Source organism: Tachypleus tridentatus, chromosome 6 (assembly GCF_004210375.1).
Source record: "Tachypleus tridentatus isolate NWPU-2018 chromosome 6, ASM421037v1, whole genome shotgun sequence".
Lineage (NCBI taxonomy): Eukaryota > Metazoa > Arthropoda > Merostomata > Xiphosura > Limulidae > Tachypleus > Tachypleus tridentatus.
Window position 1 is genome coordinate 41137576 of NC_134830.1, and position 26641 is coordinate 41164216.

General features: G+C 28.7%; 1 protein-coding gene across 5 annotated transcripts in view; it reads right to left on the reverse strand.

Annotated features, from left to right (window-relative positions):
* Positions 1-26641, reverse strand: part of LOC143252316 (serine/threonine-protein phosphatase 4 regulatory subunit 3-B-like) — a 64398-nt gene that overhangs the window by 7190 nt on the left and 30567 nt on the right. For 4 of the 5 annotated variants that reach the window (XM_076504258.1, XM_076504260.1, XM_076504261.1 and 1 more), the window contains 10 exons: positions 24623-24772; positions 22274-22318; positions 20499-20615; positions 19716-19770; positions 18741-18817; positions 17906-18008; positions 13913-14071; positions 11319-11488; positions 9379-9524; positions 7721-7899 (listed from right to left, as the gene is read on the reverse strand). In XM_076504258.1, coding sequence (XP_076360373.1) covers positions 7721-7899; positions 9379-9524; positions 11319-11488; positions 13913-14071; positions 17906-18008; positions 18741-18817; positions 19716-19770; positions 20499-20615; positions 22274-22318; positions 24623-24772 — 1201 coding nt within the window. The remainder of the gene's footprint in view (positions 1-7720; positions 7900-9378; positions 9525-11318; positions 11489-13912; positions 14072-17905; positions 18009-18740; positions 18818-19715; positions 19771-20498; positions 20616-22273; positions 22319-24622; positions 24773-26641) is intronic. The other variant, XM_076504262.1, reaches the window with a different exon arrangement.

Here is a 26641-nt window from a genome sequence, read left to right on the forward strand (position 1 = left end):
TTCCAATCCCCACATTTCTTCCTTCAATCTACAAACATAATACCATTCCAATCCCCATATTTCCTCCTTCAATCTACAAACGTAATACTATTCCAATCCCTATATTTCCTCCTTCAATCTGCAAACGTAATACCATTCCAATATCCATAATTCCTCCTTCAATATACATTGATTTGATCAACTAAACAATACCAGTTACAACTAGAATAAAAAGTTGCCAGGAACATATTTTCCTTTCTTTACTTTTTTTTCTTCTGTGAATAACATATAATATTCTGATGTTATACAAAAATGAAAGTGCTCCTAAATAACTAGAATATTTAAAGATACAACCACCTCACTCTACCTTGACATATTAGTTATGGTTCATCATTTAGTGGGCTAGCATTACAAACAGAGTTATCAGTATGAATAAAAGATGTGTTACTATACTTGCTCACTCTTTGAATGCTACTGCTTGATAGCTTCAGTTGATATATTGGTAACTGTCAGTAACCTTTACTTAGTTTCATGTGTTGTTCAGATACTTTAGTTTTATCAGACAGTAAAACTGAACTATCAAATTTAATAGCAGAGTTTTAAAATGTAATTCTGACAATGTATAAATTAACTTTTTTTCCCCATTAATTTCTTTTCATTCTGCAGAATTATTTTCATGATGTTCTAATAATTATCACCATACCTTATAAATTTTCTAACCTGTTTATAAAAGATATATAATAACAGTTTGGATTAATTTTCAGCTAAAGAGACACAAATGTTACTGGACACAATACTTCCTTTAAGTTCACCTAATATGGTATTATAAAAGTGCTTCATAACAAGTTTCCTTTGTACTAAAGTAATTTTATAAGAATTGCAAAATGAGATAAAAAATACTTTTATTTTTTTATTTCAATATTCAGTTATTTTATGCAAGTATAATGCTAATTCTTCTGTTACATGTACAAAGCAGCTATTTATGGCACTACTATACAGACTTTCAATAACACATCATATCTGTCAATGTGTGAAATAGATTGTGATAATCTAAAGAAGTTAAAAGACAGAGGCAGCTCAACCTCAGTGACTGAAGGTTCCAACTCATAAGCGTCACAAATAGTGTGCATAACTGAAGCAAAGAGGCATACTTTTTGCCTCATCTCATTGGTTTTGTACTCATCTCACGGAACGGCTCATACACAGATGGCATCCACAGAAATCTGCAAGCTTTACACATTTACTACATTAACCTGTAAGTTATTAGGCATAGTACAGATATATCCAGAATAATATTTAATATGAGGGTATTTTGTAGAATTATATATGGACTGTTCTTTATACGAGTTAAAATACTTTTCTTTTACTTGCAACTTTTGGCCTTCTTACTGGAACCTTCACCAGGTAACAATGTACTGAAAAACACAAATTTATCTGTGGAACAATGCTTTAGAACAGGTGTCCAAGCAACAAACAATTGTAACAATAACTGACATCTAGTATTAAAGTAACTAACCATATAGAAATTATGAACAAATACAGAATTAACAGTTAAGATTTAAGCTTTTACATACATTAAATAATCAAAAACCTTGGTCTCTGTAATATTTTAAAAATCTTATACTCATTACTGTTTAACAATAGTTAAGATTAATCAACTACTAGAATATAATAAACATAACGAAAACACAATTACATGCACCATACAGAAAAAATGCATTCTTCAAACTTCAGTAATATACTGTAGAATTAAAGGTTTAATTTTATATCTTTAATAAATGCAGTAGCGAATAATTACTGTTCATTGTTTTGATTAATATTCACTGATGGTCAAACTGTCTTGTGCTTAGAGGCAATACCTTCTTTGATTTTTCTTTGTTTGGCAATTTTACTCAATTATTTTTGCATTTTTAAGTCTGTTATATAGTTGTTTCATGAATGTGAAAAGCTATAGCTGATGTATTTATAGCAAAATTTGTAACATTTATTTGTTGTTCTTTCACCTTATCTGTAACGTGTCCTTTTTTCTGAGTGTATTGTTTACTAGACTCATATCGAGTGCTATAAATCATATTTCTTGTGGAAGGACTAGGAACAAGACACTTTACCTTCATAAGACTGTCCTGTAGTGCAGGAAGACTTAAGAAAACTACAGTGATTAAGTTTATTCATTACCTTACAAGATATATAAAGAAATGATTTTTTCTTTTCACTGTAATTACAAGGTTGTGGTTAATTAGTAATTAAGGCATTCATGGAAATCTCAAAATGTTTAAATTTTTCATCTAAGCAAAATGAAAAGCTTATACTTGTAGCTCTAAATCTGAGTGCTTTAATAATTGCAATTTTGATAGCTGTTCTAATGCAAATTTATATATTTATCCCGAGTTTCCATCCTTTTTTAAGTTTGTGCCCTTGTAAACCAGAACACCGAGAAATGGGAGAGTGCTACTGACTTTCAAGTTCTAAGGAATGTTTTACAGTATCACATTGGCTGTTTAAGTGAGAATGAAAGTTGTTGAGTTCTTACTTTCTATGGCTATTCTGAAATAAACATTTCATCATCTTATCTTACCCATATACATATATATATATATATATATATATGAGGTTCATAAAGATATGGTTTTCAAATCATCTGCTCAAAATGCTGTATAAATATATCTTTTACTACAGGTGACAAAGATGAACCCACTGGAATACCATTTAAGATGTTGTAAAACTGGTCATTCCAGTGATGAAAATAATTTGCATTGAGAGAGATGTGTCCAACAAGGTTATGATGTTTGACATGCCAATGGACATTCTTGTTGGAAATGAGATGTCATCACTTAATTGTTTGTACGTACTTTCAATGTTATCCTTACCAGGTACCTTGGTAAAAGGTGGAAATACATAAAGACAAGCTACATCATCATTTTTCAATATTATTTGGTCATAAATGCAATTAATGATTCTCAAGAATTTTTAATTGAATAAGTTGAACCTACTGTGACACAAAAGAAATTAATTTAGCTGTTTTGTTAGATGGCAAACCTACATAAGGTACGATAGGTCTTGTGCATATGTTAGATTTATGTATTTTTGGCAAACCATAAAAACTGTGGCAAAGAGTGAAAGGTGTACAAAGAATCTTTTGTACAGTGTCATGCTTAATTTCTTTTTACTTTTCACACTCCAGAGTTCTTTTTTTCTATGCATTGATTTCAACAGGAAGAAAGTCTTCAGTAAATCATCTGTTAACAATTATTCATAATGATGTCAGTTTAAGAGAACTGTAAACATTCACCTCATCAGCAGGTAAATAATGGTGTACCCATCTTTTTTTTTTTAAATTATGGACAGCTTGGTGCTCCTCTTTACTAAGTTTGCTTCAAGGCTTTATCATGAAGGATTTGTGCTTCTTGAACTTGGAAGTACAATTCATTAGCAGTTGCAAGATTAGTGACTTATGTGGATGCAGTGATGTCAGTATAGGATACTTGTTTCAGCAAGGAAACCACATCAAGTCCAAGAGGTAGTTGATTCAGATGTTTGCAACTTATCTCTCATTCAGATAAGTTTTTGAAGCTCACTACTCTTTCTCAATACAGGTTCCAATAATTTTTGTATCTCTGTAATCTTGAACAGTTACTATCAACTTGATTGTAACACTTACATTCTGTTGTTGATTGTGAAGAATAAACTTTTTCTTCCTGTATGAAGACATTCTTTGATGAAAAATAGCTTGTTCACAAGATGGTTAGATTTTTCTAGTCCATTAGGTATCACGTTGTAAGTACAATATACAATAGGAATGGTTGAGTGATTTTTAGTTCTAGCCAAGTTTATGCCATATTGTGTACCTGTTTGACAGTATCTGCAATACATTGTTCATACAGAGTCAATAATTGTTTTTTTAAGGCCCATAATGTAAATTAGTATGTAGAATTACACATGGTATGTTCTCTATAATGACTGCATCACATGAGGAAATACTTAAAGTTTTTAACACAGAAATGCATACTTTTCAACTTGATACATAACATGTTAATATTACATGTTACTGTATAAAAGTAGAAATCTTATAGTGAGTAAATAAACTTACAAAACAGTTTTCTGTACATCTTTATAAGTTTAATTATTATAGATTATGGTTAGAAATACCCTCAAGTACACATTCATATTAAAATTGTTTTACCTAATTACAACACAAAAAAAGAGAGGTGTGTGTGAGGGTGTCTCTTAATGACCAAGAGTATTATTAATACTCTTCAATGAAGTATTAATTTGGAGTATTTAGATAAATTAAGGTTCTTTAGTGGTAAAGCATGAAAAAATATGGAATATTCACCATGTGGAATAAGGGCTAAAAACTGAAGACCAAAAAGGCTTGTATACTAAATAGTTTCCCTTAAAATACAGTTACATGGGGTCTCAAATTAAACTCAGTAATTGGTACTTCACATTTACATGTATTATGAGGAAGCAAATGAAGGAATAATGAATATAGTCACAAAATATGATATTTTTCAGTGGTATTTAAACATTCATATAATCAAAATACTGGTAAACTGATCTTTTCTTGTAACTATGATCTGCTTGCTTTACCCTTTGACCCTCTTGCATTAAAGCTTTAGTGAGTTACATTCAAAATTAAATTACTTTGTTATCATGTAGACAAATAAATACAATATAAAAATGCAGCTAACAACTAAATTTTAATACTATAGAAGTTTTAAGTTCATAATTTCATGAGACAATAATAATAAAAAACAAATCCTGAATTTCTCCTAATATGAGAATTGACACTTTCTTTCTAGGTATTCTCCCATTTCTAATTTAAGTAAGTTGCTCATTATAATGTTTTCATCCCTCAGGCACAACACAGTTTTTATCACCTTCAATCTTTAGTTACAAATTCATCAAATAGAAAATTAAACCCTTCTTGCCACATCTCTTTTAGAAACTCCCAATAGTCCCCTCTGGTGTTTAATAGAATACTGATTATAATCAATAGAAAGCCAAGATCTTAATCTATAAAATGATGTATTAAGTTGTTAGAAAGCCAGAAAAACTTTATAGTGTTTATTATGTGATGATTGGTGTATTTAATAAAATATGTATTTAGTGCAGTAGCATCATTAGTACAAAAATGTAAGGTCAAGTATCACTGACAACTGTAGGCATAAAGAATATTCAGGTAAGAACTTTCTTTTTTTAAATATGTATTCTTTATTATTTTAAAACCAACTAAAATGCAACAACTGGAAACTTTTTAGGTTAGGTGAATAATCTTTTAAAAGATATGCTCAAGAGTAGTCCATATGTTATGTAATTTGATAGTGTAACATGAGCTGTACATCTGCCATGTGATTTACTACTTATATGGTGCATGTATTATTTAGATACAGGTTCAAAGGACAATAAACATTTAAGTACAAAGAGGTGTTTAGCACTAAAAATTAAAATTATTTAGGATAAACAAATGTAGTTTCAAATTAAAATTAAGTCATTCTAGATAGATGAAAATAGTAATTCAGATTTTAATTTTTTTAAGGTTAGTAAAATTGACCAACTTTATATTGAGTTGGGGTACAAAAATAACAGATAAAGTATAGTTTCAGGGATTACACAAATGAAATTTCATATTTCTGAGATGTAGAAAACATTTTTAATCTTAACATAAACTTATCAAGCACTCAGTTAAGTAAAAAGAGAGAGAGACTGAATATGTTCATGGACAAATCTTTTCTGAGAATATTCCATTAAAAGGAAAAACTGATTTTTTGTATACAAATGACTTGTTTCCTGAAAATCAGTCTATTTTTGCAAAGATACATATAGTGTATTGAAAGTTATAGTATGGAAACTATAACAAGAAGTCCAAAATGGTTATCAACTTGACCAACCACTGCCATTTACTCAGAGTAAATGGCCAGTAAATAAACAGATAAAACTCACTTGAGAAAGAAGTCTTATAAAAAAAGAAACTAATGTATGCCTCATTCATGCATATACCATCCAAAATCTAACCCCAACATTTCATAACACTGCAAATGAAATTTTGCAAAAAGCACTGTCCTGTGCCTTAGTTTATATTTTTTTACACACACAATTCAAAATCTCCTGTATATAATCTTGAACACACTGCACACAGGAAATGAATCAGTTTATACAATAAGCAAACATTTCCAGCAGAGATCAGACAATTTCAACTGTGTATTATTATTAGCATTTTTCAAGTTCTTTATTGGAGTATAAACAAAAAGGAATGTATTTGTTCTTGAGAGACATGATATCTATTTTTGCCACTGCAAATCAATGCTTCTTGTAGCAAGTAGACAATAAGACCTGTACAGTCTGGTGAAAGGATTAACTTGTTGGCACAATGAGGAATGTTCTTCCAAGCACATAATATTCTGATATATCACTGCAACACTAAATCTGAGAGGATACTGAACAAGTTCGAAAAAATCTTTATACACCCTAAACATTAGTATCCTCTTCTGAAAGCAAGATCTAAACATTTTTCCTGGATTATCTGCTTTCATGCATTCACTGGTTATAACTACACAGTTTGTGTACAATGTATGATGTGGCAAGGTTGAAGAGATCTAATACAAATCAATGTGAATTTGACCAAATCAAGTCTTAAGATCCTTGATGTATCCCTTCCTATACAAGGGCCCTTGAGCAAAAAAAGCTTAAGAGGTCCAATTATGTGTAGGAATGTAAGAGCAGCACATCCCACTAATTTTTCAAGTGAAAGATATATATGGAATGTGAAACCAAGTAATCATTTGGAAATGGTGTGGGTTGAGGATGAACAATTTCTACTAGATGTCAATGAGAAAACTTTGAATGATTTAAGAATTATATCAGTGGTGGCTGATACATAAAATCATTGTTATATTGAACTACACTTTAAAACTAGATGTCTTCCTTTAATTCTAAGACAGTCTTGTAAAATTAACACAATGCAGAAAATACTCCATAGCATACAAATCCTACATGTTAAAAGACACATTGAGAGTTCTAAACTAAGTTCATGGGAATGCAAAGGTTAAAAACTTTCCAATGCAACTGATAATGTAATTTAGATTTCACTATAAACTTAATTTTCTTTGATATATTTCTACTCTATATACCAGATACTAACACAGTAGCTAGACTCTTTTGCCTCTTATGTCAATGTCTACCATCAGAGAGCCTTCAGACTGAAATATCCCAAGGGGTACTTCATTAATACATGTTAATAAGTCAGTTAGTGATTTCTGATACTTGACTCCCATTTAGCCCTTGAATTATAAGCAGAGTTTACAAAAACTGAGACATAAACTTAGGAAATATAGTAATATATAATTGATGTAACAGCAAATTGAACAGAAAAAATTCTAATTTTTCTCAAAGCACTTATAAAATTTTCAAAATTATCTTCTAAGGACTAAAAAAGTGGAAACTGGTTAAAAAACACTGATTAGCAACAAATTTTAATGTAAAAAACATTTAAATACCCATCTTAAATCATCATAAAAACATTTGGGGGTTTGGTGCATTTATAAATATGTTGTGTCGAGTGTTTTCCTTTTACACCTAAATATTTTTCTTATGAGTATAACCTTTAAAATTATGCATTTTTTAACATTAAAAGCAGGTTTCAATAGTATACATGTGTAATTTAAAACTTAAGTACTGATGTCAAGTTACATAGAAAATACATTTGATTCAGATACTCGAAGACCTTAGAATAGAGACTTACCTTTTTTATCTAGCATTTTCCCAATCTGATCAAATTCTGCATCTAACTTTCTACTCATGGAATCATTCATTGATTCATTATCTTCCATTTCATCTTCCTCATTAAACCACATTTCTTCATCCTCATCTAATTGCCTGGCATCTCTACGAAATCTGTTATTACGAAGAACTGCTGAAACACTATACATACATATAAAAAAAAAAGACCTCACTATAACAATACATGTTTAGATTTCAAAGTGCTATATTACAAAATGTTTATACTATAATTTAAGTTTATAATATAATAAAGTTGGAAAAAAATTTAAATTTTAAAATACTAATGAATTTACAGAACATAGTGAAGCCATGGAACTTTTAATGTGATAAAGTAAAAATAAAATAAAAAGTCATACTCTTGTTCAGAAAAATCATGCTAAATACTCTGTTGGTATGATTAGTTTCCAAGTAAAAAACCCTGTGTTTTAAGAGATGAAGTCTAAAATAATTAAAAGTTCAAATCAGCTGTTGAACCTTCTAAGTTAATATACACACAAGTTAAAACTGTTATGCTAAACAGAAACTTTCATTTGTGCATGACTGAGAAACACTATAATTAGGCAAAGGATCAGTCCGATAAGTTTTATGTCAATCAACAAGTTAAAATTTGACAGTTTAAGCAAAGAAAGCAAACGTTTCATAATTTTAGTTATTCTTAGTATAGCCTGTTTGAAAAAATAAAATCCTGAATTTGTTTTTTCTCAAACAGTGAAAAACAATGCACTAAGTTTTGTACTTCAAGATTGTTTACAAAAGCAGGTTATGGTCAATTGTCCATTTTTATCAGTTACAATTTTTATTAAAGACATTTCCCAAAACTGGCAGTAAAATGTACATTTCAAAGGCATTCAAAGCTTTCCTTGGTCTAATAGCTTTTTAAATAAAATTATAAGAATTTTATTATTCCATCATAGACATACATTTTTCAGAGAGAAAATTAATATAATCAAATAACAAAGAGGTATGTATGGGACTTTTACTATTTGTACACTTGCTGCTATTGACACAATAAACCCTTTGCAACAGTGCTAGATTGGTACAAAACTGCATATTGAAATCCTGATGACACTAATGTATACATTTTACAAAAGTTCATAATTTAAATTTAACTTAAAATGTGTGAGTTAGTAAGTTATTTATTCTACACAAGTAATACAAGCAATTTATATGCACATGTGCGTGTGTGCAGGTAGAAATGCACATACATACAAGATATGATCGACAATAATTATATATTCAAATTTTCAGATATACGTTGCAGTAGTAAAATTCAGAGAGTTGTGGTTCATACTAAACTGCTCAGATCAATTTCAAGCGCTTTTCAAGAATTTTCTAAGCATTCTCAGAATGTTTTTCGTGCATTTTCCAGAAGCTAAAATCTAAATCAAAATCAGTTGGATTACATTGAACTTTTATGTATAATTCCTATTAACAGTTCAACATGTGAATGTAGACTAAAAAGAAAAGAAAGACTATTTAATGCAATCAACTCTGCAAAGTGCTTTAAAGTTACATACATTAATATATCCTCCTATTATGATATTTTCATGTACTTTTGTGAAAAAAGTTCCTTTTCAAGCACAATTCACCTTAATGTTAGAATTACCACTTATCACCTACCTTTCAAGAGAAGATCTGTCTTTTAGTTTGTCTTGTGTTTGTTCAAACCGTAACCTTAAAGATTTGAATGTCTGTACATAGTCAACCTTTTCTAAGGCTTTACCAAACATTTCAGCCACATATGTACCCAAAGATTTCATGTCCTCCTACAAAAAAAAAACTTTATAAGATGAGAACATTTTTCTTTCTCACAGTCATGATATTATACACATAGGACAAGTCAAAATTACCAAACTAAATATATTATTCAGGAAAAAAGAATTCTAACTCTTAAAAGTTAGAAATATAAGTTATTGAAGCTAAGAATAGTTTTATAAGAAAACTCTTTGTAACTCCAGTTGAATGTATGATATGTTCATGAGCTCACAAGCAACATCATTATTCAACTTTACTGCTCAAGATAAGACTGGTCACTAAGAAACAAAATATCTACATCTTTATAAAAACACTACATTTTATCATAGTATGAAGTACTTTGAAGTAAGAGTTTTGATAGCAAAATGTTTGTGTTCCATATCCAATTTTGAAATAAAAAAATTTTGTAGGTAAATAAATCATTTCTCATGTTCTTAAAGTATGATGCAAATAAAAAAACCTGCTAAAAGACATTTTAAAGACCTGGTTTTAATAGAAATATTTAATCACTTCAAATAGCTACTTTGGTTGAGCTATTTCCAAATAGGAAGAATGACACTGTCAAATAATATGTATGAGACTAACAGTTAAGTCATACTTTTAAAATGTCTAGGGAAGAAAACTGCAATTTTTTTAGAAGTTAATTTCACATATATCTGCTTATTCATTACATTAACAGTAACTTATATAGGAGTTTAGCCACAAAATATTATGATTATCAATACTGAGGTATTAAAACACTTTCTCCAAAATTTAATACATACATCATTCTTATAAACCATTTATATACAGATAACATTAAAATGTAATTTTATTTATTTATTTAACACTTCATCAACACAAAATTATTCCAAATGTCCAAAGCTAAATTCTGCTGTGGAAATTTCTAAGAATTTATGACTCTTATTCCCTAATCTAATGAATTACCTTAACAACTGTTTCAAGTTACTGCTTACAAAAAAAAACCAAAGAACATGTGACAAAACTAATGCTGTGAGTACAAGGTTAACTAATATTTGCTGAGCAGAGGACAATTAAGATATTTTTACACTAATAACTGTTACTTTTGATTACAAATCTTCATCAAAATATGTAGTTTAAAAGGTTTTACTGCATAAGCTATACAATGACAGTTGACTTAATAGCAGCATAGATTTAGATTATGAGTAAGCTTTCACTCTAAAAAAGAATGAGATAGTTTATCAAGCTTTATAAGTATTACAGTTTACAAGAGTAAGATGATATGGGTATAAAAAGTTACATTATCTTATCATTTTAGTTCCAGTCTCTACAAATATTTTTCTCTTATTATGCTCATGAGCAACACTATAATATCATCTACCCAGCTGGAAAAGTGTTTTTTAGATTTCAATTGTCTTGGGCAGTTGGGCAACCATTAATATTGAGTCCTGAGAATATATATACAAGTTTCACAATCCAAGTATAAAACATTGAAATTTAAAGTTTATTTTATCCATCAAAACATTTGAAACATTGCCACTACGCCAGCACGAAAAAAATCTTCCTATTTATACTACTTTGTCTTATGCAGTTTTTCTGTTAGTACATTTATAATCCATATTATAAATTTCTTATGTCAAAAAGAATGCAGCAAAAAATACAAGTAGCAGTAATAAACTACTGTGTTTGAAATGGTTTCTATGACTTATGCAAAAAAAAAAAAAAGTTTATACAAACATAACACTTTTGATTTTATAAACAAACTTTTTGAAAGTGAGTTTATTATCAATACTGTAAAAACAAATCTTTTTCTGTTACTTACTGAAATACTCACTAATACTTACTGTTTTGATGAATTCGAACATTTCTAGAATAGCAGAGTCTAAGAGGTTATAACGGCCATTATTCCTTTTAAAAGAATCAATTACTGGGGCAACAAGGTTACCATTAATGATATAGCGGTTGTAGAATTCATCCTTAAGACCAATAATTTTCCTCATAAAACGAACTGCACCTTTAACAATAAAAATAGTTTATTAACAACACATAGCCTACTTCTGGTAAACACATATTCATAGCCTCATAAACTAAATATATTTTAATAGAGTACTTATAAAAAAAATCTCCATTATGTTGAATGTATATAAAATAAATGTAAAAAAAGATTTCTACAAAAATACCCAAAATGCATTTGTTTAAAAACTACTTTCTCCTATGAATTAGTGCATATGTATGTCAACATACATACATATACACCTAATCTCAAAACTGTTGGTGCATTACAACTTTACCTTTAAAATCATACATGTATTGAAAACATATTTTGAAATACAATCAATATCATCAGAGTTAACCAGAAAAACACTTTTAAATTCTTAAAACACCAAGTTTAAACAAAAGCTAAACCAACAAATGTTCTGACAATCTTTGCATCCTCAACTTTGGAAACAAAAGTTACACCTTGAAGAAAAGCATAAACCTACAACTCCAGCTCATTCTTTGAACCCCCCTTTCTGCACATCATAATATTTTACTAAGTTAAATTTAAAATTTAATTAAACCACTTTACTCTAAACATATTACAGTGAAATTACTATTATCAAGTATGTTAAAGTTTAAGGTTTTAAATTATCTGGCCCGACATGGTCAAGCATGTTAAGGCGTTCAACTCGTAATCCGAGGGTCGCAGGTTTGAATCCCAGTCACACCAAACATGCTAACCCTTTCGGGTGTGGAGCATTATAATGTGACGGTCAATCCCATTTTTTGTTGGCAAAAGCATAGCTCAAGAGTTGGTGTTGGGTGGTGATGACTAGCTGCCTTCCCTCTAGTCTTACACTGCTAAATTAGGGACAGCTAGCACAGATAGTCCTCAAGTAGCTTTGCGCGAAATTCAAAAAACAAAATACAATTAAATTATCTACATTTTATTCCTTTATTAAAAAAATCTAAAACAGCAATTAAAACTTTAGATTTTGATGTTACATGATCCACTTGTGGTCAAAATTCTTAAGTTCAAAAAACCTTGAACAAGGAACAGTGAGTGCCTAATACAGACTATCAAAATACATTCCAGCTGTCTCTCATTAGCTGTAGAAAATTTCCAATGATTTGTCCACATGTGAAACATTCTAGTATATTTATAAATTTAAGGACAGCCACACCCACTTGCAAAGTTGAAACTGTATTGGCAAGCAACAATTTGAAGTTCAATGGCATGTTTATAACCAATTGAAAGATCAGATTTCACACTGTTCAAGTATAGCCTAAAGAAATCTCTACTTGTGCATGGCTCTTAGTATGAAAAAGAAAATATGCTTATGTCCATCATTCTCTTGAAGTGTATGTAGTGCTTGGCAAGTTTCTTGACTTATACATAGTATTCTGCTAAACAGTTAAGATTACATTTAGGTTTTACATTTATATCCAAATTAATTATGTATCATTTGCATTTTGAAATGCATATTTGAAATGTTTATAATTTTTATACGTTTAACTTCTTGTAGCTTGGCTTATCAAAATGTCCAAGCAAGATGTGCACAACAGTAGCCTTGTAACAACAGAGCATTGCAGGAGCATGCTGACAGTGTTGGTATCAAGAGTAAAAGACAAAGAATTAGAAAAGATAACTAACAACAAACTACAAGATAAATACACGAAACTATACACATGACAAAAAGTTTCAATCTATTCTACAAAAAGTTAAAAGGTACATACATATTTCAATCTCTTAATTATAAATAACATATATTATTTAAATTTATTCCAAGAATTTTGTACTCAAGAAAATTTCATGTTATGTTTCTAGGTCTCCAAAGTGTAAACATTAAAATTCTATGTTTATAATTTCTGCTGACACTTATGCTCAGGTTTGTTTCCCCTAATTAAATTTTGACACTTTTGGTTAGTTTGCCATTTAAGTTTCTATTTTTCTAATGAAGTAAATACAGAAAACTACCAAAGTCATGGTTCTCATTTTAAAATATTGTAACAGCCTAATAATCTTTAAAAAGCAAAACTACTAATCTTTAACTTTCTGTAACTTAAATTACAACAATGCCATGCTACAGTTAGTTGTGTTTTATAAAACTATGAACTAAGGCATGTTCGCATTAAATAAATTCACCTCAAGACTAAATTCTGAAACAAATACCAACTAAATACAAGACCAAGACTTTTTTTTATAATTTCTGTAGTGTTTTTTAATAATGTTTTATGTTAATTCCTTTGTAAGTTTGAAAACTACAGGAACATTTTTATAACAGGACATCAAATAAGGATATTTAGCTTTAGTAAAATACAGCAAACTAAGGCCTACATAGGCAAAATACTCAAAATGCCACAAATCGTTTTTGCTGAATACTAGTTGGTGCATTTAACGTTCCTGTGATTGTTAAACAGTTTATAGATTATTTAAAAATGAATTATTTCTACTTACAGAGAACAAGGAATGTGTGTTTTGATTTCAATAGAACAAGAATCCTCCTAAGTAAGTCCTTGTGAAGAATGTAATTTTTTATATGGTAAGTGTGGTGTTCCACACAAAATGTTAGAAGTTCCATTATTAAACCAAGTAACTGTGCTGTTTGGCTGTCCTCTGTATTGAGATAAAAGAACAAAAACATTAACCAAAAGAATGATATTATTAACACTACAAATAAATAACTTTAAACACCAAAATTTATTTTTTCTTTAACTGGATACTCCACATTTCACTTTACAACTCCATCAGGAACATTCCACTTACACACAAACTGTAACTTACGACATAAAGATCAAAAAAATTATTTCAATAATTGCATTTACTTTTCATCATTACAAGAACTTGTACCATTCTGATTTTTTTATATAATACTAAAAACAGCAAAGAACAATATTTACTCATAATAAAGTTACAAATAACCTAATTAGTGACATCTTGTGAATTCAATTCAAATCCAATTTGACTCAAGTTTTCATTTGGCATTTTTGTTGTTGTTGATAATATACTATAATAGAGTTCTTGAAATGTTCACAGATTTAATAATTATATTCTATAATTTCAGGACATCAAAAGCCTGAAATAACAGCAAATGTATGTATGAACTCGTATGTCCTAAACTCATCTTTACTTACCATCCTTAAGCCTCTTACAGACAAAGGTATACTAAGGTGAAAAAGGATGTAATTTCAGGAATAAATATATTTTCCCTTATTTCAATGTTTTCATGAGCAACTTTATGCAAACCAATCTCTCTCTCTCTCTCTCTACTGGCAATTTCTGAAAAAGAACTCTATTTTCTATGTGGTGGTTCTGTAATCTAAATATGATTAAAGGCCATAAAAAAACTATACTTTGTCCAAGCCACGACAGCATTATAATTAGTAATTTACATTACCTTTCGTACATCTTGGAGGAGTGGTAAATAAATTAGAAAAGGGAGGATGTTTAGAAGGAAAATTTCACACTTCTCATACTAAGGGAAATTCAGGATTTTTTTTTAGATATGGCCTATTCCCAACAGTTCTCTCCGACAATTAGTACCATACTACTTATAAACAATAGAAAGTCATCAAGTTATTATATTATGTTTTATGTTCTAATAATTGTTAGTTTCTCTTCTAGTTCAAGTTTTATTCCTATAGGAAACACATCAGTGAGCTTAGCTTAATCTCTAATGGCTCTTGCCACATACTTAGAGAGACAGAAGGATTGTGACAGTTGTGGAAGATATTTATTTTGTATGTATTCTTGTTCAACAAAGCAACCCTTTTACAATGAGCTCAGTATAATATATAGATGCTCATGTACACATTTACATGTATTAAGTATTTATACTGTAACTTTTAAATTAGTATGTGCATCTGTACAAAATTTGGTATACCATTAGTAAATACAAGTCTTTTGTAGAAAAAAAAATTAAATTTTTAATGAAGTATTTTACTAAAGATTTGTTTGTAAATATACACAATCTTTCATTACAGGTCCAAATGAAAATGATTTTCATGTTATGATTAAAAAATATTATTCTTCAGCCCAAAAATTTCAAATTTTTTGGGTGTAATTGTTAAAACCTTCTAAATTCATTTAAAAATTTTTTTAGTAAAACTGTATCTTATCAGTTATTGAACGATATGCTCGAGCCTTCAGTTTGTAAGTTTGTAGACAAATTCCAAAAGTGAAACAAAAAGACATTGTAAAACAGGAAATAAAAGAATTAGCTGTGTCTTTTTTCATTATTAATGGTCACGAAGTTTCAAAGTACTTCCCTTATGAATTTGATATGCTAAACTTTTTGTTTTTTATTGTCAATGACCAAAACAGAACCCTGTCAAAAATAAACCAACAAGTCACCATGTTTCAGTACTGTTTATGTGAAACCACTGTAATATAATACCCCTGAAAGCAACAAAGCACATGCAAAAAGTTGGTAGGCTCGATATCTAAGGTATGAGATTTTATATGCTAAAATGTTTTCTTGGAAAACTCAAAGTAATCACACAGCACTTAGTATCAGTGAATACATTTATACCAACAACAGAATGTGTAATTTATCGGCTAATGCATGTATTCTACAGTGGTGAAAACAAAACTTTTCCAGAATAATGACACTGCATTTGAACTGGTCAAAACTTTTATAATGTGGTTCAGTACCAATACAATAAACACTGCAATTCTTTAAATATTGGTAACTATATTGGGGAGTTTAGAATTTAGCAGTATGAGTGTACAAAAATGTTATTTGAGCACATGTTTATAAAATCATATTTCCCTTTTCAGCACTTATTTGTCAAAGAATAAAAATTGAGATTTCAGTACTACCTATCACACTTATTTAGTTCTGCAAGTATTACAAGTCTAGTCTTCTTTGCTAAACTTGGATTGGTATTCATGTATAGTTTTGTTGTATTTTCTGAAAGCTGTTTACATTCTCAAACAGTTATATACAATCTGTTCAATAATGTTAAGAACTTTGTAAAATTGTACATTTATTTCAGTTTTTGAATGTATATTGTGAGTAAAGATTTTACATACATTTACATAAATGTTGTTGTAAACTTTCCATTGCTTCACTTCACTGTACATTTCTAAATGTTATGAGTTTTAAATTTCTAATGTTGCAACATTTCCTTTTATTTTACCTCATGTTAGACAATAAAAAAAACACAAGCTCAGTAAGCCTAACTACATAGCTCTACAAAATACATATTTAACTGTAATACCAATATTTTGCAAATTATACTGATATTTTGGCTAACATACATGTATGTTTATATACTTACTCATATTGGCTTCAGGTTTGTTTATTTTTCTTAAAACATAGAAAAAATTATTTCTAAGACATACATGAAGTCATGGTAGTGGGAATATATTTTGCTCATGTGCCTTTATTGCTGAGCTGCATTATTTACTTTAGTAGAGGATGAAGGAATAATTTTTTTGTTGGTTTCAAATATATATTAAAAAAAAGATCACTCTACTTGCCATGGTTCACAAATAAATTATGTATGTGTTAAAAAATTAAAATATGTTTAGCAGGTTTCAAATATACATAAAAAACAATAATAATAATCACTCTACTTGCTTGGGTTCATAAATAAATTACGTATGTGTTAAAAAATTAAAATATGTTTCGAATAACAACATGTTTATTGCATAATGTTGTGCACTAAGTCTGTTACAAAAGGGTTAAATATTGAACCAAAGCACACAGAGTAATAATATACAAAAAGCAGACAATGGCTCAAAACTATAACACTTTTTTGGGCTTTCTAATTATACGAGAGGAGCCATTACAAATTCTCTTAGCTAAGCACTGTGTTTCTTTTAGAAATAAAGTTTAAACTGGAAGCAAAATTGACATTTCTCTGTATGGAAAACAATATAATATTTCTTATTATAGAGTACAACCTCGACTTTCATTTTGTTATAAATAATACAGTAATTAATGTCAGAGAGAACTTTTATTAATTCTTGAAAGAAGAAATGTGATATGTGGGAATGCTATGGAGAGTCTAATTTTATATTTGATGGCTCTGTAAACAAAGAAGATTAGAGACTATAAATATTATGCTTTGCCAGAGCCATGATAACATTATAATGAGCAATTTACGTTAAATTTTGTACTTCTTGGACAGGTGGTAAACAAATAAGAGAAGAGTGGATGCCTAAAGAGAAAATGCAACAATTCTCACAACAGAAGAAATTCAGGTTGTTGTTTTTTTTAATATTGCCTTATAAAATTAATAACTTAAAACTTATATACTATTGAAAATTTGGATCACTAATAATGTTTTTATATTATATTTATTTCCATATCATGACAACAAAACAGTTTAATTAAATTTTGAATCAAATTCCCTATAACTTCATAACATAAACAGATTTTTATAGCAAAAGTGTTAATAACAATTGTTTTGTTTCACTTAAAAGTATTCAATGGTGACTTACCTTTACTTGGTTTATCTCCTGCTGTATTGGCTAACACTGGTGCTATTAATACATGCATACAATGTTTGTAGAAGAAATTTAGAAAATCTGTCTTTTCTGATTTCTAAAATACAGAAAAAAAAAGCACTCATTTACATGAACAAAACAACACATACACAAACACACACATATATATATTTATTTATGTGTATGAAATAAAGGCCATTTCAAAATAAGTCCAATATCAAGCATCCAATTTTATTCATGACTGATGGGTTCATTCACCTACTGGTACAAAAATTTTGTGAGTTATTACCTATTATACAGGTTCAGATATACAATGTTATAAAGTATATTACTTAGACAAAGGTTGTTAATATTTACAAAAAAGTATATAAATTGTAATATTTGAACTTGTGATGTTATAAGCACTGGTGAATTATAGAAAAATTAATTAAAAATGATGTTAAAGTAAATATACTTCTGTTAACTGAAACATACACATCACTTGGATAAAATATACCATATAATTAGAAAAAGAAATTAAATACTACAATGTATTATTTATCATCTCTGAGAGACAATCAGACATTTTGATATACAAATGAAAAAAACACTTAAACACTATACTTACAAATAAAAGATTTAAATCAACAAAAAAACTAATGAAATAAGTCATATATAAGACTCTGGCCTAAAGTATTACAAATGAGAATTTAATAAAGGTACAAGTGAATAAAACACCTTCCTTTAATGTATTTTAAATTATAATTTTCTGTTAAAATTTTTCATAATTTAATGATTAACTTTTTATTCCAAATTTATAAATTTAGAAAAAAAATACTAGTATACTTACATTCACAGTGACTAACATGTTGTCAGGATCTAAAAGAAGCTTCAAGATTCCTGAAAGTTGAACTGCACCTCCAAGATCTGAAAAAAAAGTTATTAGTTTTCTTTAGATAAATCAGAAAAAAAAAAAAAAATTATTTATCAATGTTACACTACTAGAATGAGGAGATTTAATTGTACATCTTTGTGACTAATAAAAATCAAGATTATTTGTTAACAATAACTGATACAAAAAAAAATTAAGCCACTAAAAGTCCTGATTAACAAGACCTAAATACAATATAAAAATATTATTTTGAGTGTGTTTAAAAGTACTGACAAAACATGTTATTTCAAATTTCATTAACTTTAACTTTCATAAGGTGTAAAAATTTATTAGGATTTTTATTTTTCTAAGAGAAATCCTAAACAAAGTGAAACTTGTTTGACAGTCAAATCATATAAACTTTATATTAATTATATACTTATTTACCTTTCAAAACATGTAAAAATTATGAAATATTCAATTCCTCTAAACTGAAGTTCTACTTCCAATATTTAGTTTCTTTCAATTTTCTTTTAAAATTACCAATCAAGATCATAATAAAAATTAATTGTCTAGCTAGACTAAGACTTGCTCCATACAGTAAATTCCATCTTGGTACCTCAACTTTGGAGAATGTTTACTTTACAATTTCCACTTTTCTACTTCCTGCTATTCTAAAATCCTATGATAAAAGCAATCAAAGTCTCACAACAGTGTTTACTTAAATTTATATTTATTTTCTTGAGCAGTTTCTAAGCTTTGAAAAATTAAATTTTGATTTTTGAAGTAGCATCATTCTATGCTTTTATTGATGAAAATAAAAATGTCTTTGCTTTTATAATTCAAAGTGCTATATTATTAAAGAACATTAATAAGAATTGTTAGTGGGGGAAAAGAAAAACTTGCATTTCCCTCTTACATGGAGTAATAGTGTTGCCACAATTAAAGTAATACCTGGGTCGAGATCACATATCATTTGTTCTATAATGATGTTGATTATCAGTTGATCCTATAAACGAAAAGGGAATGGTACTTTAGTCAAAAACTAAAATACTTTATCAATAATCTGCAGATACAAACCCAATAAATTTTAAAACTGTAATCAAGCTTTACAAAATTATTATATTCTACAAGTTTAAATTTCATATCAATGTATTTCACATACTGGTGTAAGTACACATATTTTTGAGACTTCCATGTCAGAAGTATGCCAATTAAGATTATCTCATTATTACAGCATACACAGAAATGAAAAAAAAATAAAAGGCATGATATAAATTCAGTTCAACACCCATCAGGTATGGATTCATTTAAAGGAAATCTCAGAAATCTACTAATAAGCAAATGAAATTTGGTATACTGTGTAAAGTTCAAGATAAACTAAATGCAAGATTCTTGACATGCATTTTATTTAGTTCTGATAACAATACCAAAATTTTCCCTTTGGAAAATAAAAGCTTTAATTTTAAGTGTTAAAATACATGCACACTGATATGGATAGCTACAAAAGTGAAAGTATTTTATTGTAATGAAAAATGTTAATAGAAAATAAATAATGACACAAAATTAAAACTTTAGACTATCTTCCTTACAGAACTACTCTGTCTCCTAACAACAAATATTCATCTATTATCAAAATTATAAATTTAATGAATACTGACATGAAAAATGTATCACTAGTCAATATTTTTAAGTTAGAAAATTCAGCGCTCCTTTGTCTAAGAAATATATACTTACATCATCCTGAGGATTACTCTGTTGAAGTACATACTCCCGAACCATCGGTGGACTAAAGTCCACTATGTATGAGAGAATATCAATCGATGCAGATTTGATGGTTTGATCATCCATACCCTGAAAACATTAAACAAAAATATTGAAACATTTATTAGAAAGCTACATGGATATACAGGCTGAAACAAAAAATATTTCTAACTTACATTGTAAGTTAATTGAGCTACATCTACATACATATTGAGGATACATTTATTTTAATCTACTATTAAAAAAAAGAAGTAAATAAAACATGATTGTAACATTTGTCTGCAGTTATCAAACATTACCAGAAAGTCTGGAGTGAAAGTAAAGAAGAATGTTAAAACACGACACCTACACTATGTTTGCCATATCCAGTACTTAAAAAGTATTTTGTTTGTCAGACTGGCTAAGAAATGACATAGTAATAGTTTACATGCTATCTATATCATCAACTGTAATAATAATAACATAAAAAATATATATATTTTGTGATAATTTTAAATAAATTTTTACCTATTATCATCAATTAGTTCAATGTAAAATAACATATTAGTTGAAATTATGATTAAATCAATTAGTGTTTCTGATTATTACAATTTTAATTATTCCAACCAGTCAACAGTCATTAGAAAATAATTAATTGTAATTAATTTATGAAACTGATGACCATTCATTATCTAATTTCACAAATAACTTAGCTCTGATCTTGAATAAATGGCTAAAATGTCATTCACACTTTTAAGAATGACTACCAAAAACATCATCCTATGGACAGCTTTTTTGTGCCAATAATTACTAACCGTAGTATTCATAACTTATTGAAATTTTGTTTATAAAAAGTGGACATTTTCTTTAAAAAAAGGTTGTTGTTTTTTTTCTGGGTAGTACTGCACAGCAAAAAGTGTTTAGATTGAGCTTTTTCGTCATACACAACTCACCACATCTGATGTGCAGAGCTCAACATTTCATAAACTTCACCAGTATAAACTGTGGTACCATTTATTGTAAAACAAATAGATTTTTTAAAAACTTGTTTCTCAGTACTACATTTAAAAATTATACCAATAACAATATATTAAAACCCTCAACAACAGCCCTAGTGCAAGTCATGTTCTTGTTGTAAAGAGAATACTTATATTTCAAATTGTATTATAAAGAAATGGTTATTACACATACCAAAGTTATTTTTATGGTTGTATGAATATTGAATACCCAGTGTAAAATTTTTTTTATTGATTTCTGTTTGTGATTCTATTCAATAAATGTCGATTTGGTTACATACGTAGATACTAATATACATACTACACCTATTACAGTAAGTTGATTATTCATAACATGTAACTTACTCAGGTTTTATAACAAACAACAAAAAACCTGACTTCTACAATTTGTACCTAATAACAATACTTCTAGCAAGTTTAGCAATATTTCTTATTAAAAGAATTCTCATAACTGATTACATAATTCAAATATGCTACCAACCAAAATCAAAACTCATGATCTACTTAACAATACAATGAAATAATTAGTTAAAAGTTTCACTTTTATTAAAGAATAATACTTCTTCCAATAAGTATTGCTACATACTTAATCTGATATTTACATGCCAAGTACAACAAACTGAGTTACTGTAAGAATAAGATTTCTATTTAACCAAATACTAGAAAATCAGGTCATACAAAATGTTACAAAAGTTAACATTTGCATAATGGAGAAAGAAAATTTTTAATTGATTAAAAATGAACAATTCTTACCAGTGTTATTTCTAGTGCTTGTAAAGCACCAAGACTCAATAATGTCTGAAAATAAACAATAATATAATAAAGTAATCACATATAAGGAGAAAATATCAAAATATTAAATACTTGTGATAAAGGTTATGACAACCAAATGTCAAACCTTGTCACCATCAGCAGCCTGCATGATTCACCTACATCTAACTAGCAATTAATAATTCACTTAAATATGTAGAACTACATACTAATAACTAAATAGTTTTATTCTGTGTACCATATGCTAATCTGCTTCCATTTTTTTTCAGAATTCCCAAGAACTATTTCTATACTAACAATGTTTGTGATTAAATTGTGGACATTATCCTCATGACTGAAATAGTCCTTTTCAGAATTCCCCTAAAAATGGCAGCTTAACAGTAGCTAATATATATAATGAAACAAGTTAGTATTTAGCATCCAGATGTACATAAAAAAATTTGTTACTAATTCAAAATTAAACTTACTAAGCAGAGAACAACATGAATTTCAAGTTCGATGGATGAGAAATACAGACGCACAAAACCAAAATTATGAACTCGGATTCAGGGATTGAGTCTTGTGCTAAGAAATTCCAGGAAGATGCTCCCTAATAAAGTTTTGAAAATTAAAAGCTCTCTAGTGCATTCTCCTTTTTTTTCTTCATATATTTAGCTAATGTAATACCTTTAAACTTTATGAGAAAATTATCCACATTTCATAACTCATGTGACAGTTCTATGATATTTTTATTAGCTTCATGTAGGGCCTAAAATCAGTAATAGTTCACCGAGTTTAGAGCAATCAGACCAGCGAGTGAAAATTTCAGTACACTAGAATTCCCAGCATTTTCAAAATGACAGTATCATGCCCTGCAGCCTAGACGTCATCACTATTATCTTGGTGGCACTGGAATTTCATAAAATGTATTACAAGCTGTTGATTTAGTAAGGCTAATTAATCTTTAGTAAAATTGTTTTAAACATATTAGATTTGATTTAGAAGCATTAATTATTGTCTGTTATATTTTTAGCAGAAACTCTCTTCCACTATGTGTTTTCAGGGATTCAACATATTTTTAGGAAAGTTAACCTCAGATAAGAAAAATACATTACTAAGACACTTGATATTAAAGGAATGTTTGGCACTGAAATAATATTAGTACAAAATGTGACATTTTGAATACAAAATATAATGCTACAGAACCAAGATGATTTATTTATTGAAAAAAAAAATTTTTGAATATATGGTGTTCCGAGATGCCTCATGCTCATTACACTGATTTTATACTTACATTAGCTTTCAAAAATATACAGAACTGATGGAATAAACCTATTATTGTGCATTAATCAGCTTGCAAGCTGTCTGAAATCCTAAAAGATAACTTAAATTAAAATACTAAAAACAGATTTATTGGGCTTTACACTTGTTTTCAGTTAAGTTCTAAGACATACAATTCAGCAATTTTTCCAACTTTACAATTAACCTAAATATCATATGATAATACATAGATGAGACTTCATTTCTGATAGACTACTAGATTTCTGACTCTTATTAGTTATGCAGGATATCAAAAAATGGATATTAAACTCAAGCCTTGCATGTATCAAAAGTGTTCAGCAATTATGTGAAATACAGTTTATACATTTATTGAACTCTTTCAGTTTTAACTTCACCACTTATGATTTACTCCCACCAAAAAATGTAGCTTCTAGTACTTTCTCAAACCAGTCCCACCTGAGTTTATTACCAATTAAAACAGAAACCCTCAAAGAAATTTTTGTGCAAAAAAATCAAAGCTGCAAATATACTATTTTGTAAGATTGGAAAATGAGTGAACTAGATTGTGATTGGTTAAAAACTGCACTAGTTACTTGTAAATATTAAAATGCTCAGCAGTGGTTATTTCTAAAGCTTAACATTTAACATGGTTTATTTGTGACTGTGTTAATGGAACAGTTTAATATGCAATTAATTTTGCATCTTCCCTCTCAAACAAAGATACAAGCACATTTTCTTCTTGGATTATTGTAAATCTTATGAAAAACTATAGGTGACATTAAAACACTGGAAATTTATCAGTTACAGTACTGTTTTCATGTTCAAGTATTCCAACTGCAAAAAAAATTATTAAAAATTTGAATTTTCCAAGTTTAGTAGCATGTTTAATGACAAGTAATTATAAAAACTGTTAAACCAATGACACTGTTATTATTGAAAACAAGATGAATATTGTTTTACCTTTCCAAACACTGAAACTGTATTTAAAACCATATAATTTATTTATTTTTTGAATACAAAATTGTATATATAAGATGCAAAAATAATTTTAATCTATGCTTGAAAACATACTTTGAAGAAAGTTTCTCGACTCTGAGGCTGAAGCGTTTGTGAAAAAGTGCAAAATTCTTTAAGAAATAAAACAAGATCTTTCCTTTTTTCATCATCTGTTGTTTCATCTGTCAACTGAACAAATAATTCTGCAAGGAACTTTTCTTCCTCCTGCAATAATAAAATTGTACAAAACTTAGCATGCATTTTGTTCACAAGCACACCTTTGTACTGTTTCACAACAAAAATGTTTGGGACTATCCATTTTTTCACTAAATTTAGTCCTAAGTTTTCTTAGCTTTCAGTGGTAGTTTTAAAATAAGCTCATTAATTCATATTGAATAACAGTCTCTACACCATGGTCACATGGGAATTCTGGTTATAAGTAATCAGCTCTCATTATCCCACCTATGTTATGCAGGCTGTTACTTTGTTAAAACATACAATCACAAAACTAGTTGTTCAAATCAGAATTTTAATTTTTGAAAAAAGCTACTTTAATTCACTATATGTGCATAGAATTTGTGTTTGTAAAACATACAGCTGACAAAAACTACTATCAACCAAGAATTTTAAAGAATCAATGTTAACCCTATACATGTGGAAAACTTAAAATAATGCCACAACCTTATTTAGAGTTACATTCAAAATATAATTGAACAATTATAAATAATGTCAATATACTTGACAATAAATTTAGTTTATAATTCAAATGTTTATATTATCTACATCTTGTTTTGCTAACTTCATAATAAATATTTTTTTTATAAAATCACAATCTGCACACCAAGTCACAACTTGGTGGTACTATGACTTCTCATTTACAGATTTTTCTCCTACTTTATAAAAGTACCAAATTGTTCAATCAATTAAAAACATATACTTTAGACAGTGGCAAATCAAAATTAAAAATTTCAACCAGTTATCTTCTTGTTTTAATGGGACATCACTATATTTGTTCATCCCAGATGAAGTCCTTCCCATATTTCCTGTCTCTTTAGAAATGTTTACAAATAATAAGTGTACAGTAAAGAAGAATGTAACCCTACCCAATGAGTCCCAACAACAGAGGAACAGAATACAAGGGGAAACAGAAGAAATGAAGAATGTGAAACAGAAAAAAAACAAATGTCTATAGAAGTCTTAAGAAATGCCTCAGATAAATATGCAGGTAGGAGAGGAAATCCAGAATTATAGAAAGAAAAAGATGAAAAACACTATATAAAAAAATATAAAATGTCAAACTGGCCAGACAGATATGAATAATAAGGAATCAAGACAAATAATGGCAAAAAATCTACAAACCATGACAAAAGGACTCAAAAATGTAAAGGGTGCAAGGCATTTGGGTATGAGAAAAGAGCTAGCAGATAATGAAAACTATACAGAACCTTATAACAATCAAGGAGAAAAGACAAGATAAACTCAAAATTCATGGATCAGAAAGGTAGAAAATGAGAAACAATGAACACAAGCATAAGAGTTCAAAAGGAACATATCTGAGAAGGAAATCCAGAAAAATATTGAAAGCTTAAATTTATTTCTGGAATGGTAAAATACTATTCAAAGCAAGTTGTGAATGCCACGGTCTAACATATCATCCTTAAATGAGGAAAAATTAATTCAGCTGATAAGACAGGAGGGTCCACTAAGGATGTGGTAATCCGAAATGCACTGAACAACAGCTGCACCAACCCTTACAGATAACAATCCTACTAAGGATAGAGCTGAAATAAGGTCTCAGTGTGAACAATGTCCTACATTCAGGACTAAGTATTAATCACTATCAGTTGATAATTCACTATAAAAATTGTAAAGGCTTTTGAAACAAAAGTTAAAGAAAATAAAAATCAAAGTTCCATAATGAAACAAATCTCATTAAATTAAAGACGTGTGAATTTAAACACATCTGTGTTTTATACTGCAAAGGAAAATAATGAAAATTCATGAGTGCAAGAGTACAGGTGAAGTTGATGTGCATGAAGATGTGTTACCCTCCTATTGGATCACAAAATCAGGTGGAATTTGCCTCAAACCTAG